Source organism: Drosophila gunungcola, unplaced genomic scaffold (genome assembly GCF_025200985.1).
Source record: "Drosophila gunungcola strain Sukarami unplaced genomic scaffold, Dgunungcola_SK_2 000026F, whole genome shotgun sequence".
NCBI lineage: Eukaryota > Metazoa > Arthropoda > Insecta > Diptera > Drosophilidae > Drosophila > Drosophila gunungcola.
Window position 1 is genome coordinate 893,910 of NW_026453205.1, and position 15,007 is coordinate 908,916.

At 40.1% G+C, this 15,007-nt stretch overlaps 2 protein-coding genes across 2 annotated transcripts; both read left to right on the forward strand.

The window, feature by feature from the left end:
- On the forward strand, positions 1-1,458 carry LOC128263918 (uncharacterized). Its single transcript, XM_052999195.1, has 3 exons — positions 1-132; positions 570-1,036; positions 1,089-1,458. Exons 1-3 carry the CDS (start codon positions 1-3, stop codon positions 1,456-1,458), a joined length of 969 nt encoding a protein of 322 aa, XP_052855155.1.
- Positions 1,459-9,290: 7,832 nt separating this feature from the next.
- LOC128263919 (uncharacterized) lies at positions 9,291-10,572 on the forward strand. Its single transcript, XM_052999196.1, has 2 exons — positions 9,291-9,791; positions 9,937-10,572. The coding sequence occupies exons 1-2, from the start codon at positions 9,291-9,293 to the stop codon at positions 10,570-10,572; spliced, it is 1,137 nt and encodes a 378-aa protein (XP_052855156.1).
- Positions 10,573-15,007: the final 4,435 nt, after the last annotated feature.

A 15,007-nucleotide genomic window follows, 5' to 3' on the forward strand; every position in this document is an offset into this window, starting at 1 on the left:
ATGCATCAGCTCTCTTATGATGAAAAGGAATCATATCCAGTTGGAGCAAAAATCGTTCGTAGAGATTTCTATGTGGACGATCTAATCTCTGGTGGCGATTCAGTTGAAGAGGTGAAAGAAATTCGTCATCAGGTAAAGGAGCTACTGGCGCGCGGCCACTTTCCGATCCGAAAATGGTGTTCGAATGAAGCAAGCGCTCTCGAAGGAGAGTCTGATCGCGATAAAGAGCAATTAATTAAATTCCACGACGGATCAGTTATCGCCAAAGCTTTGGGGTTGGTTTGGGATCCATCTTCGGATAATCTTCTCTTTAACTTTGCACAAATTTTATCAAGTCAACGAGCAACAAAACGGATTGTGTTGTCAACAATTGCGAAATTTTATGATCCGCTTGGTTTAATGGCACCCATTGTTACAAAATCAAAAATTTTTTGCAAAAGCTATGGAACACTAAAATGGATTGGGATGACACACTGCCAGAGCCCCTTCTTTCGTCATGGGGGGAGTTGATCTCTCAGATGTCGATCGTCAAGAACCTAAAATTTCCACGATTCGTAATGCAATCGCAGGCTTCCGTCGAGATGCACGGATTCTGTGATGCTATCACAGCAGCTTTCGGCGCGTGCTCATATTTGCGATCGGAGGCCAATGGAAAAGCTGAAGCACATCTCCTCTGCGCCAAGTCTAGAGTAGCTCCCTTAAAAGCTTTAACAATACCAAGTTTAGAACTTTCAGCAGCGTGTTTATTGGCTGAGCTAATCGAAAACGTTAAGGAAACCATAGGTTTTGATTGCAGCTTTCACTGCTGGTCGGACTCGTCTATTGTGTTGGCGAGGATTCGGCAGCCTCCGAGGGAGTTCAACGTATTTGTGTCTAATAGAATCGCGAAAATCCAGGAAATGACGAAAGGAATGGCTTGGCATTATGTTCCAACAGACTTGAATCCGGCGGATGTGGTATCGCGCGGATGTACCCCCAAAGAATTGCTGGAGCACTCCCTTTGGGCAAATGGACCTCCATTTCTACTGAAAGGAGCGTCGAACTGGCCCTACCTATTGGATCAGCTTCGGAACCGTTCTGCTTCTAAGGAGCATTCAACAGGTTCACATAGCGGTGGAGTATGAGGTTCTTAGCCAAGGCAAGCCTTGTCCGCCAAAGAGCAAGTTGATTTCTCTGGGGCCAATACTTAGCTCTGAGGGTTTACTTCGTGTTGGTGGAAGGCTTCAAAATGCGAGCTTGGACTACGAGGCTAAGCATCCGATATTGTTACCCAAGGATCATCCGGTCACCAGGGCGATTATCGTTTATTATCATGAGAAATACTTCCACGCAGGACCACAGGCGTTGCTCGTTGCTCTACGGCAAAGGTATTGGCCAATTGGAGGTCTAAAGTTGGTCATCAACAAATGCGTCAGATGCTTTCGGAAGAAGCCTGAGGCTTGGGAACTTTATAGGTAGCCTGCCAGCAGATCGAGTTCTGCCTAACCCAGCATTTCACACCACAGGAGTGGCTTATTGTGGAGCATTCTATCACAAGTCAGAGGCCCGGAACAAAGCACCCCAAAAGTGCTATATCGCCGTCTTTGTCTGCTTTTCGACGAAGGCTGCGCACTTTGAAGTCGTCCAGGATCTCACAACGGATTCTTTCATTGCAGCTTTGAGAAGATTCATTAGCCTCAGAGGCAGTCCACGTACTATTTGGAGTGATAATGCGACAAACTTTGTTGGAGCTAAACGAGAGCTAGCAGAACTGAAGGAGTTATTTTAGAGCGAACCGCACGCGGCTTCGATAACTTCTTCCTGCTTAGCGAATGGGATTGATTGGAAGTTCATACCCCCGCGTGCCCCACATTTCGGTGGTCTATGGGAGGCGGCTGTAAAATCGACAAAATGTCACTTCTAACGAGTTGTCGGTGCAGCCATCTTAGCCCTTGATGAATTGAGAACTCTTGCATATGAAATTTCTGCCATTCTTAACTCCCGTCCGCTTTGTCCAATTTCAGAAAACGCTGAAAATTTGGAGGTGCTAACGCCAGCGCATTTTCTCAAAGGTTCCAGCTACACAAGGTTTCCTAAGCCTGACGTTACTCATCTTCTCGAAGGCCGGTTAAGCAGTTGGCAAAGAATAACACAAATGCAGCAGCACTTCTGGAAAAGATGGAGCAGAGAGTATTTTCAAGAACGAAGCAAATGGGGGATCAAAACATTCAACATCCAAATCGGTCGTGTTGTAGTGCTTCAGGAGGATAACCTTCCACCGATGAAATGGCAACTTGGAAAGGACGGCGTCGTCAAAGTTACTGTGGTACGGACAGCTACAGGTTTTACCAAAAGGGCCGTCACCAAACTAGCCCCTCTGCCAATCGAATCCCAACGGGGGGAGTATGTTTAGAGCAGACCGCCAGCACCTAGTCAAATGCTCATAGGTGTGCGCTGCACACGCAGGGCTGTTATGCAGCTTTGTTCATCGTTTTTCTTATCTCGCTACATTTTTCGCGTTATCTATTCAGCTGAGCTACAGCGGAAACATGTTCAAAAACTTGAAGTCAAGCTTTCGCAAGTCAGTTATACAAAATCATTGCAACTCCGAGCACATTTAATAAAATCAAGAAATAATTTCAATTGAACCTATCGTGCGTTTAATTTCTATTTCTAAACTAAAGGGTGGCATTTTAGTTATTTTCCCCATAAACACTTTCTATGAAAGAATACCATCTTTTCCTTTCTAGTTGGGATTTTTATCCGAAATCGTGAAAGACAAAGATTGATGGTCCGTTTGGATTTCTAAACCAATTCCTCCGTACAAATAGTTTCTCAAATTTTTTAAGGCCCATACTATGGCTAGCAGTTCCTTTTTGTTTGTGGCATAAAGTTGCTCGGTTTTATTAAGTGTTTTAGAAATGAAAGTATTTGGTTGATTATCCTGTTATAATACCGTCAAAGTGATTTTTTACTATAATCTGGTTGAAATAGTTTAACTTGTGCTATTAGATTCTCTTTAAGTTCTTTAAAAGCTTGTATAGCTGAATCGTCTAACTGTAATACAACTTTTGTTGATATTCTTTTAGAAACATTTCCATTTTCCCCTCCTTAATATTTTGTAAGAGGTTTTGCAATTTTTGCATAATTAAGGACAAATTTTCGGTAATAGCCAGTTAGGCCTAGAAAACTTCGAAGTTCTCTAATATTTTGTGCTAACAGATACCTTGATTTGTTTTGATTCATTTAAAAGAAACAATGTAACCAAGAAAGGAGGTTTCTAATTTAAATAATTTAGATTTTTCTCTTTGTAAAATGCCTATTTGCTCGATTGTGTTTGAAAAAATTATAATATCGTCCATGTTAACGTGGCATTTTTTTCCTACTTGTTCTCTGAGAATATCATCCATTGCTCTCTGGAAAATTCTGGGCGCATTTGATAACCGAAAGGCATGCGTAAAAATTCAAATTGTCCGTTGTTAATAGAAAAAGATGATTTTTCAATATCTGAGAAATTGATGGAATTCTGATTCCAAATCAATTGTTGAAAATAATTTTGCCTTTCCTAAGTTGGCTAATATATAATATATATATATAAATTTGTAGTCTATTACGAGTCTGTGTTTAGGGCTACCGTCTTTGTTTCGACCCTTTTTGGGTACCAGCAGAACTGGTGAATTGTAAGGACTTCTACTCGTCCTTATAATATTTTCATTTATCATTCTATTGATTTCATTGTTAACGAAATCTTAAACTGATAACGCATAGGGATATTGTTTACTATAAATGACCCTGTCGTTATTTGTATTTATTTCCCCCCGAATATCAGTTCTAAAAGGAATTTGTAGGTTTATTTTAGAGTGTTCTTCTTCAATTAATTTCAATTATTCTTTTTTCCAAATCTTCTACTTGATTTGAATTTAACATTTTAATATTATTTATTTTATTTCTTTCAGAATCCTTTGATCCCACAGTTGTTACTTTTTTTATTGATGGATGGTTCGACTTTGGCGCGTTGAGGGTTTTGTGTTCCCAAACGTTTTAACTTTTTGTTGACGGAAAATTCTTCGTCGGCGTGTTTAGGATTTTTTGTCCCAAACTATATAATTTTTTGTTGGCGAATTTTTCTACGTCTGCGTTTCTACGTCGGCGTGTTCAGGATTTTTAGTTCCCAAACAAATTGATTTTTGTTTACGGATAATCCTACTTCGGCTTGCTCAGGATTTTGTGATCCCAAGCTAAATAAACATTTTTCCACCATTTGTGATTCTGTTTTAATTCCACTTTGCTCTCCAAAGTATTTTTTATAATATATTCATTAAATGGAAGGATAATTTTTCCTTCTGTTAGCGATAATTGGTTTAAAGAATTATCCTCATCGTAAAATAATTTTTCTTTTTTTCCGTTATAGTGGATAGTCCCTTTTTGAATATCAATTACCGCTCCTATTTTTTTAAAAAGATTAAAAGCTATAAGTAGGTCGGATTCTAACCCTTCTATTTCATAAAATACTTGTCTTGTGTTAAATATCGTTATTAAATGATAATATTTTATTATTGTAACCCATTCATGGTTGAAACTCTCTTGTAAATTGGGAGGTCTTTTTTATTTTGATAAATTCCCCCTCTTATGTAACAGGATGTTGCTCTTGTGTCAATAAGAACTTTTAATTCTTTTTCGATTTTTTTGTCTGTTCTCATCAAGTAGGGTAATCCTACTCCGGATTCTGATCTAATAAATGATCTTCTTCTATATTATTTACTCTCATAGTTTTTTGAGCAGGCTGATTAATTGAACCAGTTGGTTCCCGCTTTAACGGTGGATGTGGTTCAGATGGTTTGTTTTGAGTGGCGCTTATATTTGTTTTTTGCGCTTGGTTTTGATTGTTATTATTTCTTGAATAATAATTATTATAATTTCGTCTGTTATTATTACCCCTATTTAAATTATTATTAGGACGATTTTGATTCTGGATTGATTCATCTATCTCCATGGGTTCAGAAGTATACTGTACATGATTGTTATTGGACTTCCAATTATTATTTTGTCCCCACTGATAATTATTATTCTGACTCTGATTCCATTGATTATTTTTACTTGTTGCGGAGATCTTTGTTTGTATCTCAAATAATTTGAATTAATATTATTAGTGGTATTTTGATTAAAAGAACTATTATTTTGTTCTGGGCCATTACTATAATTTGAGTTATAATTTCTATATCTCATTCCAACGAAATTGTGAGCGAATTTTGCACTCATATTATTACTTTCCATCTCCTGTACAAACGCCATTGAATTAGCAAGTCTGTTGGGTTCATGGAATAAAAAGTCGATGACCAGTTACGAAAACTCTTAGTGCACTCTGTCTATGTCTATTATTAATTTCTAAAGTGATTGGCTTATTACGCCCATATGTCATTATAGTTTTGTTAGTCAGCAATGTAAGTTTCCTGTACACTTGGTTATGGTATTCCATTACACTTAGTTTTCCTTGTGTAAGAATACATAATTATTGTTCGATAATGTGTAGCGGTCTTCTATCCCTAAAAACGAAAGCTAATCTGGCTAAAATAGCATCAAAATTTAGGCCTTTAGAGCATAATTTGCTTTTCCGGTTATCTTGTTCCTTAATATTGATAGTCCTGCGAAATATCGCTTACTTTTTCGAATATACTGACTAATAGCGGTTTCTGCTGACTCCCTCCAACTCACATATTATTCAAGTTTCCCCTTCAATTCTGGAACTGAGTTAATGATTTCATAGGATTCTTCACATTTTATCGAATTGTCAACTTCTTCAATTTTATAATCGTCTACTTTGTTGACATTCGTTTGAAGTTCTGTTTTTAGTGTCTCCATTTCATTTTTTAAAGAATTTACCTCTGTTGAAACAATCTGTTTTATTATTTTTTTGGTCAAAAAAGCTTGCTTTTCTAATTCTTGATTCGCCATTTAACTTGTGCTTGGAGTATCGGTCATTTCTAATTTATTAAATAGATTCAACAAATCTTCTAGATCTTCCAGGATGTATTATATAATTCATTTTTCAAATTAAATTTTTTATTTAAAGTATATTTGTTCTTATTTCTTACGATTCTCCAATTTTTAAGCTTGTCTTCTTTGATGAGGGCGAGGGAATGCCCTTCAGCCTTCCTTCCTTTCTTCATTGTTATTTTGGTTGTAGTTGTGTAGAATTTTGGCGAGGGAATGCCCTTCAGCCCTTCCTTCCTTGTTTGTTTAAATGAAATATTTTCGTTTTATTCTCCTTGGTATTCCCAGTTGATATTGTTTAGAGCAGACCGCCAGCACCTAGTCAAATGCTCATAGGTGTGCGCTGCAAACGCAGGGCTGTTATGCAGCTTTGTTCTTCGTTTTTCTTATCTCGCTACATTTGTCGCGTTATCTATTCAGCTGGGCTACAGCGAAAACATGTACACAAATTTGAAGTCAAGCTTTCGGCAAGTCAGTTATACAAAATCGCTGCAACTCCCAGCACAGCTAATAAAATCAAGAAATAATTTCAATTGAACCTATCGTGCGTTTAATTTTTATTTCTAAACTAAAGGGTGGCATTTTGGTTGTTTTCCCCATAAACATTTTGGTGACCCCGACGTGATATTCGTTTAATCGGAGTCTGCATGTCGGTTTTTAACATTGTTTAATATCGTTTAAGCAATAACTTATTTTCGCTGCCGTTTGCTGCATCTCAGTCACAAACACACGAACACTTTAAGTGCGCGCTGCCGGCCGGCCGTTTGTTTTTTTGAGCATTTTCGCGCTGTGAAAGAAGCAAAACTGTGTTGTGCTGCAAACATTTAACATAAAAGGAATCGCAATTAATTGTTGTTAAACGCGTATATTGCATACATATATGTGTAAATAGCCGTGTATGTGTATGGTCACATACATTACTTTGCCAAGTCAGTGCGCTGTTGCTAGGCAAAAATTTCGGTAAAAAGAAAGTCAAAGGTTCCGTTACGTTGTTGGCGTCGCTCGGTGCATTAACATTTGCGCGGCAACAGGCATAGGGTGCTTCCTGCCCTCTGAATCCGGTCAGAAAATTAAAAATGGTTAACCAAGGAGACGCGATTCAGCCTCAAAATGACGCACCCAGTGACATCGAGTTTTACCGAGCCAAAGTGCGTTCCGTTTTGCGGCAGTTAAACTCTATGAACTTGGAATTCGACTCTGCACAGACTTCGCTGGAAAAACTGGACTTTTCGGAGATTAGTAAAGATACGCGGTTTGAATTTCCGCAATCTTAATGGATTTAAAGGCGAAACTAAATCGGGCCCTAGCAGCTCTGCGCAAACTGCATTTGCCGGGTTCCACAGCTGCCAATTCTACATCAAACCTCAATTGCCAAATCTAGAGATTGCTTGTTTTCAAGGATCGTACTCAGAATGGTCGGACTTTATTGCAACTTTTACCACTGTCATTGGAAATGATGACGAGCTAAGTGATATTGAAAAATTACAATATCTGAGGTCCTCTTTAGGACCTCAGTTTCATCTCCATCATCCGACCCATCTATAAGCTCTCAGCTATCATCACTAGTGTCATGCTCATCTCTATTATCACAACCTAATCACCATTTAACGCACTCTCCACCACAAACCTTACATGCAATGCCAATGAATTACGTGCTGCTTCCAACTGCTATAATCTACGTAATAAATAGAGTTGGTGCATTTATGCCTTGCCGAGCAATATTAGATTCAGCTTCTCAGTTAAACTTTATTACTACGCGCCTAGCTAGTCAACTTAATTTGAAACTTAGACAATCGCACACACTTATTTCTGGGATAGGCGAATCTTCCATAAACTCTGATAAGGCAGTCGATATTCTGGCGCAATCACGGGATGAAAGCTATCGTGCGTCATTCGCAGCTGTTGCAACCCATAGTATCACTGATTACCAGCCAAATTTCAATATAAACACTGCAGGATGGAGGATCCCACAAAACATATCGCTAGCTGACCCTCATTTAAACCAATCACAGCGAATTGATCTTTTATTTGGCGCTGGTCTGTTTTTCGAAATAATCGCTAAAGGGAAAATTCATTTGGATAGCAACTTGCCCACGCTTCAAAGCACCAAGCTTGTTTAAATAGTTTCTGAAGGGATGTCAAGTATGCTAGATCGCAAATCTGTCTTGGCTGCCATTGGATCCTGCTGATCGTTCAGATGATGACACACTTGCTGCCGTAGTAAAGCGGTTTTGGGAGATTGAAGACATCAGTTCAGAAAAACCATCGATGCTCGCCGAGGACTTACGATGCGAGCAGCATTTCAAAGAAAATTGCATTAGGCTGGAAAATGGTCAATATTCGGTTCACCTTTTATCCACTTTAGGGTTCGAATCTTTGGGTGACTCCTACTGTCTGGCCCGTCGTCGTTTCAAAAGTTTGGAATCAAAACCAAATAAAAACCTTAATCTGAAAGCGCAGTAGTCGGCATTTCTACAGGAGTACCTCAACTTAGGCCACATGTCTCTCGCATTAAGGGATCCAGCGGTGCCACAATTTTTCTTGCATCACCATTCTGTTCAGAAGCTTGAAAGCACTACCTTTAAATTCGTGTCGTCTTTGATGGTTCTGCTAAAACTACATCTGGGATAGCTCTAAACAACTTGCTTCTAGCAGGACCAACAGTTCAGCAAAAATCTTTAATATTTTGCTTCGGTTTAGATTTTTTAAAGTAGTTTTTTGTGGAGACATCTGCAAGATGTATCGCTGATGACTTTTTGCAATGTATCATTTGGCGAGAGAACTCCACAGATAAATTGATTGTTTAAAAACTAAACACAGTAACTTATGGAACCAAGTCGGCTGCATTCTTGGCTATAAGAGCCATGCATCAGCTCTTTTATGATGAAGAGGAATCAATTCCAGTTGGAGCAAAAATCGTTCGGAGAGATTTCTATGTGGACGATCTAATCTCTGGTGGCGATTCAGTTGAAGAGGTGAAAGAAATTCGTCATCAGGTAAAGGAGCTACTGGCGCGCGGCCACTTTCCGATCCGAAAATGGTGTTCGAATGAAGCAAGCGCTCTCGAAGGAGAGTCTGATCGCGATAAAGAGCAATTAATTAAATTCCACGACGGATCAGCTATCGCCAAAGCTTTGGGGTTGGTTTGGGATCCATCTTCGGATAATTTTCTCTTTAACTTTGCACAAATTTTATCAAGTCAACGAGCAACAAAACGGATTGTGTTGTCAACAATTGCGAAATTTTATGATCCGCTTGGTTTTAATGGCACCCATTGTTACAAAATCAAAATTTTTTGGCAAAAGCTATAGAGCACTAACATGGATTGGGACGACATACTGCCAGAGCCCCTTCTTTCGTCATGGGGGGAGTTGACTTCTCAGATGTCGATCGTCCAGAGCCTAATATTTCCACGATTCGTAATACAATCGCAGGCTTCCGTCGAGATGCACAGATTCTGTGATGCTAGCACAGCAGCTTACGGCGCGTGCTTATATTTGCGGTCGGAGGCCAATGGCAACGCTGAAGCACATCTACTCTGCGCCAAGTCTAGAGTAGCTCCCTTAAAAGCTTTAACAATACCAAGATTAGAACTTTCAGCAGCGTGTTTATTGGCTGAGCTAATCGAAAACGTTAAGGAAACCATAGGTTTTGATTGCAGCTTTCACTGCTGGTCGGACTCGTCTATTGTGTTGGCGAGGATTCGGCAGCCTCCGAGGGAGTTCAACGTATTTGTGTCTAATAGAATCGCGAAAATCCAGGAAATGACGAAAGGAATGGCTTGGCATTATGTTCCAACAGACTTGAATCCGGCGGATGTGGTATCGCGCGGATGTACCCCCAAAGAATTGCTGGAGCACTCCCTTTGGGCAAATGGACCTCCATTTCTACTGAAAGGAGCGTCGAACTGGCCCTACCTATTGGATCAGCTTCGGAACCGTTCTGCTTCTAAGGAGCATTTAACAGGTTCACATAGCGGTGGAGTATGAGGTTCTTAGCCAAGGCAAGCCTTGTCCGCCAAAGAGCAAGTTGATTTCTCTGGGGCCAATACTTAGCTCTGAGGGTTTACTTCGTGTTGGTGGAAGGCTTCAAAATGCGAGCTTGGACTACGAGGCTAAGCATCCGATATTGTTACCCAAGGATCATCCGGTCACCAGGGCGATTATCGTCTATTATCATGAGAAATACTTCCACGTAGGACCACAGGCGTTGCTCGCTGCTCTACGGCAAAGGTATTGGCCAATTGGAGGCCTAAAGTTCGTGGCTAGCGTCATCAACAAATGCGTCAGATGCTTTCGGATGAAGCCTGTGGCTTGGGAACACGTGATGGGTAGCCTGCCAGCAGATCGAGTTCAGCCTAACCCAGCATTTCACACCACAGGAGTGGCCTATTGTGAACCATTCTATCACAAGTCAGAGGCCCGGAACAAAGCACCCCAAAAGTGCTATATCGCCGTCTTTGTCTGCTTTTCGACAAAGGCTGCGTACTTGGAAGTCGTCCAGGATCTCACAACGGATTCTTTCATTGCAGCTTTGAGTGATAATGCGAAAAACTTTGTTGGAGCTAAACGAGAGCTAGCAGAATTGAAGGAGTTATTTTAGAGCGAACCGCACGCGGCTTTGATAACTTCTTCCTGCTTAGCGAATGGGATTGATTGGAAGTTCATACCCCCGAGTGCCCCACATTTCGGTGGTCTATGGGAGGCGGCTGTAAAATCGGCAAAATGTCACTTCTAACGAGTTCTCGGTGCAGCCATCTTAGCCCTTGATGAATTGAGAACTCTTGCATATGAAATTTCTGCCATTCTTAACTCCCGTCCGCTTTGTCCAATTTCAGAAAACGCTGAAAATTTGGAGGTGCTATTATTATTATTATTAATATCGGGGTGTCCAGTGTACCGCGACCTGTAAGATCTATTGTACCCCCATTCAGAGCCTATAGCTCAGATATCAACCCGCTTCCTCGAATAAAGTCGAGGAGTTTTAGTGGGTTGATTCTTCCTAGGAGCTCAGGTGTAAGAGTTCTGGTTCCTAAGATTTTATATCTTATACTTGCTAACGCCGGACAGTCTGCAATGAGTCTCTAGAGGTTTCGTCCTCTATGTCGCAGAATCTGCAAGTTCTACTGCTGGTTATTCCCATCTTACCTAGGTGACTTTTCAGTCTACAGTGCCCGGTTAGTAATCCGGTAACGATCCTAAGTGAATTTTTCCCCAGTTGAATAAGTTCCTTGAACCTCTTCTTGTTATAGTTATTTATTTGAGTTTTGGCTTGCCTTAGGCCTGGGGTATTTCTCCAGTGTTCTTGTCTCATGGCGCCTTCCACTTTCCTAAGGTATTCTTTTATAGTGTGCCTCCCTATGCCACAGTAGGGCTCTGGGCCTACCAGGGGCTGTTCGGCTCCTAGTTTTGCCATTTTATCGGCAAGTTCATTTCCGGATATATCCTTATGTCCCGGAATCCATCTGAGGGCCAGCCTGTTTCGGCTGCCCAGTATATTCAGCTTACTCTTCACCTCTAGGACTAGCTTCGAGGTGATTTTGTTGCTATGTAAAGCAGTAATTGCTGCTCGGCTGTCCGAAAGGATCGATATGTCCTTTTCCTTATATCCACGCTGTATGTTGAGCTCCGCACAACGTCCAATGGCACATACCTCAGCCTGGAATGTGCTGGTGTATTGGCCAAGGGATTCGTGGTATTTTATGCGAGGCCCTACCACTCCAAGGCCCGTGCCTTGTTGTGTCAGGGATCCATCTGTGTACCATGCAATGGTGTGTTTAGCCATCGGGTGCACTTCAGACAGTGTGGTCCAATCTTTCTTATTGCCTAGGTGTGCTGTGAAGTTCTGCTCGAAGATTAGTTCGGCTGTCATTTCATCCCTAGGGTTGAGTATTAGGGGCACCTCACCTAACAGATTAGTCGCATCCCTGTTATTTAGAATGCAACCACTACCTGTGCCCTCAGTGCTTATTCTCAGGAGTGTAGCTTTGCGTTGGATATCAATCACATAGTGGAGTGGTGTTAGCTCCATCAAAACTTCTAAGGCAGTTGTAGGACAGGTCCTCATTGCCCCTGTCATGCATACGCAGGCAAGTCTTTGTAGTTTTCCTAGCTGGTTTTGCATGCTGATGAGCTTAGCTCGTTTGCCCCATGCAAGTGCTCCGTAAGTTAGGATTGGTCTCACGATCATTAAGTATAGCCATCGTATTATCTGAGGCCTGGTTCCCCAGGATTTCCCAGCAATTTTCCGACAGGTATAGAGTGCTCTGTAACACTTTTCCAATGTCTTTTGGACATGGGAAGCGAAAGTCAGTTTACTATCTAAAGTGATTCCTAGATATTTAACCTCTCGGCTAGTTTCTATAGGAGTTCCTAGCAGTGAGATTTGTCTCATTCTCTGTAGTTTGTACTTCCTTGTGAAAGGAACGATGATTGTCTTAGCAGGATTTAAGTTGAGTCCAACCTCCCTGCACCAGTCCAGCGTTGTCCTTAGTCCGAGTTGGACGATGTCGCAGAGTGTCGCTTCAAATTTGCCTCTGGCGGTTATCACGATGTCATCGGCGTATCCCTGACATTGAATTCCTTTTCCAGCAAGTTTGCTGAGAAGGTCATCTACTAGCAGACTCCATAGCAGAGGGGACAGTACTCCTCCTTGCGGGCAGCCTTTGCTGGTAGCAACGAGGTTAGAGGTGCTAACGCCAGCGCATTTCCTCAAAGGTTCCAGCTACACAAGGTTTCCTGAGCCTGACGTTACTCATCTTCTCGAAGGCCGGTTAAGCAGTTGGCAAAGAATAACACAAATGCAGCAGCACTTCTGGAAAAGATGGAGTAGAGAGTATTTGCAAGAACGAAGCAAATGGAGGATCAAAACATCCAACATCCAAATCGGTCGTGTTGTATTGCTTCAGGAGGACAACCTTCCACCGATGAAATGGCAACTTGGGTGCGTCCATGAAGTCATACGTGGCGTCGTCAAAGTAACTGTGGTCCGGAAAGCTACAGGTTTTACCAAAAGGGTCGTCACCAAACTAGCCGCTCTGCCAATCGAATCCCAACGGGGGGAGTATGTTTAGAGCAGACCGCCAGCACCTAGTCAAATGCTCATAGGTGTGCGCTGCACAGGGCTGTTATGCAGCTTTGTTCATCGTTTTTCTTATCTCGCTACATTTGTCGCGTTATCTATTCAGCTGAGCTGCAGCGAAAACATGTACAAAAATTTGAAGTCAAGCTTTCGCAAGTCAGTTATACAAAATCACTGCAACTCCGAGCACATGTAATAAAATCAAGAAATAATTTCAATTGAACCTATCGTGCGTTTAATTTCTACTTCTAAACTAAAGGGTGGCATTTTGGTTGTTTTCCCCATAAACAGATATGTTTATGTTTTTATTTAATTTTCTTTTTAATTGTGTTTTTGTTTATTATGCTTTAATAAATATTTTTGGTTTATTGTTTTTTTTAAAATTATTTTTGTTGTGTGTTCTTGTATTGTGAATTAATTTATTCGGTCCACCTTTAGTAAATATTACCAGCTATTTAAATGGATTATTGCATTAATTGATTTTAATTTAAATTTTTAAATCATGATCACTGTCACAATGTTGGGTGTCGTCGATTTGTTGCGGATGTTTTAATTTTTCCACTAAAAATGGTTGGGTTTTTTGCGGCGCAATATCCGTTTTTAAATTAACTTTCTATAATTAATATTTTTTAAGATCTTTTTTAAGCACCCCCCACGTAATTTTGTTAAAAAATATATTTCTTATTTTATATAACTTGGTGTTAAACCTTTTTTTTTATTTCACTAATAAAAGTCACTTTATTTCCTACATTCGAATTCTTAACTTCCGATCTCTTTCTCGTTCCAAAATGGACTGCCGGATTAATTCTAAAATCTTCTCCAACAAACCTCGGCCAGAAGCTTCTCTTTGAGCTTCAAGAACTTTTCCGTTTGTTTAGAATATAAGCTAAGAGCAAAATCATGGCATCCTATTGTGAAATTCAAATATGCTGACTGATGCAATTTGTTTGGGCTTGGATCGCCATAGTTTGAACTTGGAACGCAATTAATTGGCCTTCGAGCGGACGCTTATGTTTACTTTAAGTTTGGTTTGTTTATCTTGGCAGGGAAACCAAGAGCGGACTCCAAAGCCAAAAGCATGGGCAAAGACAAAAGCAAATGCAAGGGCATTGGCACAGATCGCTTAAATTGGATTTTGAAAATTGTTTATTAATTCCATAAGCGGCCCGGTTTCACGGGTTGGTTAACTCCCATACTTGAAATAGAATGTGAAGTCTAAAATTGAAATTAAATTGTCTTGTTTTATGTTGTCTGGTTGAAACACGTAAAGTGTTTAATATAATATTTCAAATTTTTTTATAGGTTATGGGCCCAGACACAAATACTGCTGATAAATAATTAAGAAATTTATTTATTTCGTATTTCTTGCGAATTTCGTAAAACATAAACGTTTCTGAATTTCATACATAGACGGGACTTGCAAACTTCGTAATACATGGACGCCGTTGTTGAATTTCAAAGAACATAGACGCCGTTTTCGAATATCACAATACATAGACGTTTTTTTCGTTTAATTTTACAATACATAGACGCCGCTTGTGAATTTCACAACATATAAACACTGCATGCGGATTTCACAAAATACGCACTGCTTGATATTTTAACATCACATACACACTGCTTGTGAATTTCACAACATATACATTCATGCTGCTAGCTTATTTCACAATAAATATTATACGTGGTGTTTTACTTGTGTGGTTGGTGCTTAGTGCTTTAGATAAAATAAAAAAATAAGAATATGAACAAAATGAATAAGAAAAAACGAAATATTATTCCATTTGATGAAGATAAATATTCAATTTGGAAGTTCAGAATATGGAGCTTATTGGAAGAGTGTGATTTGTTAATGGTGATTGATGAAGATATAAAAAAAGTGACAGATGTAATAAAAAAGGCAGAAAGAAGTGCTAAAAGCATTATAATAGAATACTTGAGTGATTCGTTTCTTGCATTT